At 49.2% G+C, this 3,757-nt stretch overlaps 1 protein-coding gene across 1 annotated transcript; it reads right to left on the reverse strand.

The window, feature by feature from the left end:
* Nucleotides 1-389: 389 nt before the first annotated feature.
* Nucleotides 390-1,574, reverse strand: LOC309559107 (taste receptor type 2 member 9-like; the record flags this gene model as incomplete). The annotated part of the gene is made up of 1 exon (XM_082262246.1): nt 390-1,574. One exon carries the CDS (start codon nt 1,572-1,574, stop codon nt 390-392), a length of 1,185 nt encoding a protein of 394 aa, XP_082118372.1.
* Nucleotides 1,575-3,757: the final 2,183 nt, after the last annotated feature.

The raw sequence follows: 3,757 nt of genomic DNA on the forward strand, positions 1-3,757 counted from the left end.
TTGAGAATTTTATGAGAGATAAAATAGATTTCTCTGATCTTTGAGAAATCAATGGTGGGTAGACACTTGGGCGCCTCCTCCAGTTGCACAGGCCTTGCCCCCTACCAAATTGACTAGGACTTTCCTTTGAGGCTCAGTGTGGTGACAACTCTGTATCTACAAGGATAGGAACATTTTACTGGCACCTAATTTCAATACTGACCATCAGGCTGGTTCTTTCCTTTCAGATACCAATTTGGGATCATCTGTCTACTGAATTAGGAGAATACAGAGTCTTTAACACCACATAAACTCTATCTATAACAATGCTACTTCTATGTCTATGTTACATCCCAGGTATCGGTACAATTATCCCACTTTTACATTTATGTTACAACCTCCCTGGGAGGTTAAACCTTCTTGCCAGACCCGCAGCTCTTCAAAAACATTGGACAGAGTTTGGAGTTGCCCAGGATCACAATGGAGGACTGAGCGGTAGGATAGATCAGAACGAAGAACAGTGCCACCAGGTCAGAGGTGGATCGAACATTCAGGGAGGATGCCAAGAGGCTGACCTCCGAGACGTAAAAGATGGAGTACAGTACGATGAGATAGACCATGATCCGAGCCGCCCTCACGTGAGCGTCCAGTCTGGGAATGCTGAAACCAGAAGGATTGTACTTCATACCATGGTAGTGGACCAACAGAGAGGTCAAAGTGAGGGCAATGGAGAGGACAGCCAATATGAAGGGCAAACAGCAGCCCAAGGTGATGGTCAGAAATTTATAGGTCTTGCTCAGCTCAATAGTGGACTCAGTCATCATGGAGGTGATGTTCCTGGTGATGGCAGCTAGATTGAGGTTGGTGCCTATGGTCAAAGAACTGGAAGTGATGTTCCTGGTTATGGTAGCCAACTTCATGCTGGCATTAACAATCCAAGGACTAGAGGTGACATTCTCGGTGACGGCAGAAAGATCAATGTTGGTGCCAGCCATAAAAGAACCGGAGGTTACATTCCCGGTGATGGCAATCAGCTTCAAATCAATTTCCCAAATGCTCGCAAGACTTATAGCAAAGGATCCAACTCCAGACCCTATCAGGAATCTGGTCACAACATTGGTGATATTAGACTTCAGATAAATGAAGAAATTGAGCTTGAAGCTGACAATCCTCAAGCAGTAGTAGACACACAGAACCGCCGTGATCCAAAAACTGAAGTAGAACTGGAAGATGAGAAAGACGGAGATAAGGGAGGAGATGTTGTGGTATTGGAGCATCTCCGGGAAGATGATGAACAGGAAGGTGCAGATGTTCATGTCGCTCTGCAGGCAGATGTTGTTGATGGCCATGAGAACCAAAATCTTATCACACAGACTGAGCGGGCGACCTCGCCTCCAATCAGCGGCATTCACACCTATAATGTAGAGGTTTAGGAGGACCCCCAACACACACTCCACGATGGCACAGAGAAACCCCACCACCCAGACAAGAGCCACCATCCTCAGTCCTGCCGAGTGTCTGAGCTGAATGAGGAAAGGCAGAGGAACGTTCATTGACATTGATTGATTGGATGCAAATATCTCCGAGAGGTTCATCACCGAGATCTCACGCAACGGGAAATCTGATCTTCTCCATATAGCAGGGGCGGGGAACCTTTTTTCTACCAAGGGCCATTTGGGTATTTATAAAATCATTTGGGGGCCTTACAAAATTATCACCTTAAAAATGTGACTGTTATATTTGGTCAAACATTTAATTAACTCACCCCTAATGTGATGGCTGCAACTGCTTCTCTTTGGTGAGGTGTGTGATGTTAGCTGGTATTGATGATGTTGCTACTCGGAACTGGTTTTCCAGGTTTGCGTTGGTCAGTCTGGAGCGCAGTCGACTTTGTGGTGGTAAGTTTTGAAAAGAACTGCTGGCAGGTAATGCTAGTGGGTACAGCTGGTTGGTACTGCTGTGGGTACTGCTGGCTCAGGCTGGTACTGCTGGCTTGTACTGTGCTGTGGGTACTGCTGGCTGGTACTGCTGTGGGTACTGCTGGCTCAGGCTGGTACTGCTGGCTTGTACTGTGCTGTGGGTACTGCTGGCTGGTACTGCTGTGGGTACTGCTGGCTCAGGCTGGTACTGCTGTGGGGATTGTTGATTCAGGCTGGTACTGTGCTGTAGGTACTGCTGGCTGGTACTGCCTTGGGTACTGCTGGCTCAGGCTGGTACTGCTGGCTGGTACTGTGCTGTGGGTACTACTGGCTGGTACTGCTGGCTCAGGCTGGTACTACTGGGTAGTACTGCTGGCTCAGGCTGGTACTGCTGTGGGTACTGCTGGCTGGTATTGCTGTGGGTACTGTTGGCTGGTACTGTGCTGTAGGTACTGCTGGCTGGTACTGTTGTGGGTACTGCTGACTCTGGCTGGTACTGCTGTGAGTACTACTGGCTCTTGCAGGTACTGCTTTGGGTACTGCTGGTTCTGCTGTGGGTACTACTGACTCTGGCTAGTACTGCCGGTTCTGGCTGGTACTGCTGGCTCTGGCTTATACTGCTGTGAGTACTGCTGGCTCTGGCTGGTACTGCTGTGAGTACTGCTGGTTCTGGCTGGTACTGCTGGCTCTGGCTGGTACTGCTGGCTCTGGCTGGTACTGCTGGCTCTGGCTGGTACTGCTGTGTGTGCTGCTGGCGGGAAATGCTGGTTAGCAGCGGTGCCGCGCTGGAGGAAGAGGCGATGTCTCCTGTATTGGTCACAGGCGGAGTGCATTTGATATCACTCCGCCTGTGACTCACTCAGACTGTCACAACAGAGCTGGAACTATACAGGAAGCATCGGCTCCATTCTGACAGATCAGCTGAGAGACACAGACTCGGCTGCATGGGAGGGCCGGACCAAATGACTTTGAGGGCCGCATACGGCCCCCGGGACATAGGTTCCCCACCCCTGCCATATAGGATAGAGACCCTGAGGATTACCCATATTCTTGCATCACAGGGCATTGGGGGTGTTATTGGCAGTTCTCTCTGTAAAAGCTCATTGATTATTGATATTGATTATATATATTATTGATATTTATTATTGATACACTGTAGGGCAGAAACCAAAAAAAGCCAAAACTGATGCCAAGCAAGTTTGCAAGACTAGATACAATATTTGTTATTTTACCTTTTGTAGCGCTACCCCCGCTGGAGCTGCTGGTGAATAAGGGATCCCCCACCCTGCACAGCCAGGCACACGGAATTTTCCACAGCACTCTGAAGTCTGAAAGCAGCAGCTTTGTTTTTGTGTTTTTATTAGGGGTATAGAACTTGGATGGGGATAGGGGTATTATGGGATGCCCATTTGAATTTAGCAGAACCTTCCAGGGACAATGTATTCTGTGCATGTTATTTACACACTCCTCAGCTTTCTCCAGCACAACAACACTTGCTTGAAGCACTACAACTCCCAGGACCAGCTGGCACACTGTTAGGTGATCTGACAATGAGGAATTATTGGTAGCAAATGCCCTTTACGGGCAGGGACCGCAGGCCCCTTGGTTGTGTAGCAAAGTCTTAGTGCCCAACTGTCCTTCTGTGGCTACTGATCCCAGCACCACCTCTTCAGGCACTGCCAGCCCACCTAGCTGAAGCTGCCCCTTTCTCTAGCCCTGTTGGCTAAGACTCCACAGTCCTACTATAGACCTAGACTGACTCTGCATCCATCCCAGACTGCAAGCTGCCTCTCAGTCCTCCCGACTGTAACACTCACCAGCCCAGCTGGCTGTCTTCTCCTTGGAGATCTCCTGGATGT

Source organism: Pelophylax lessonae (assembly GCF_965119305.1).
Source record: "Pelophylax lessonae genome assembly, chromosome: 6".
NCBI classification, from domain to species: Eukaryota; Metazoa; Chordata; class Amphibia; order Anura; family Ranidae; genus Pelophylax; species Pelophylax lessonae.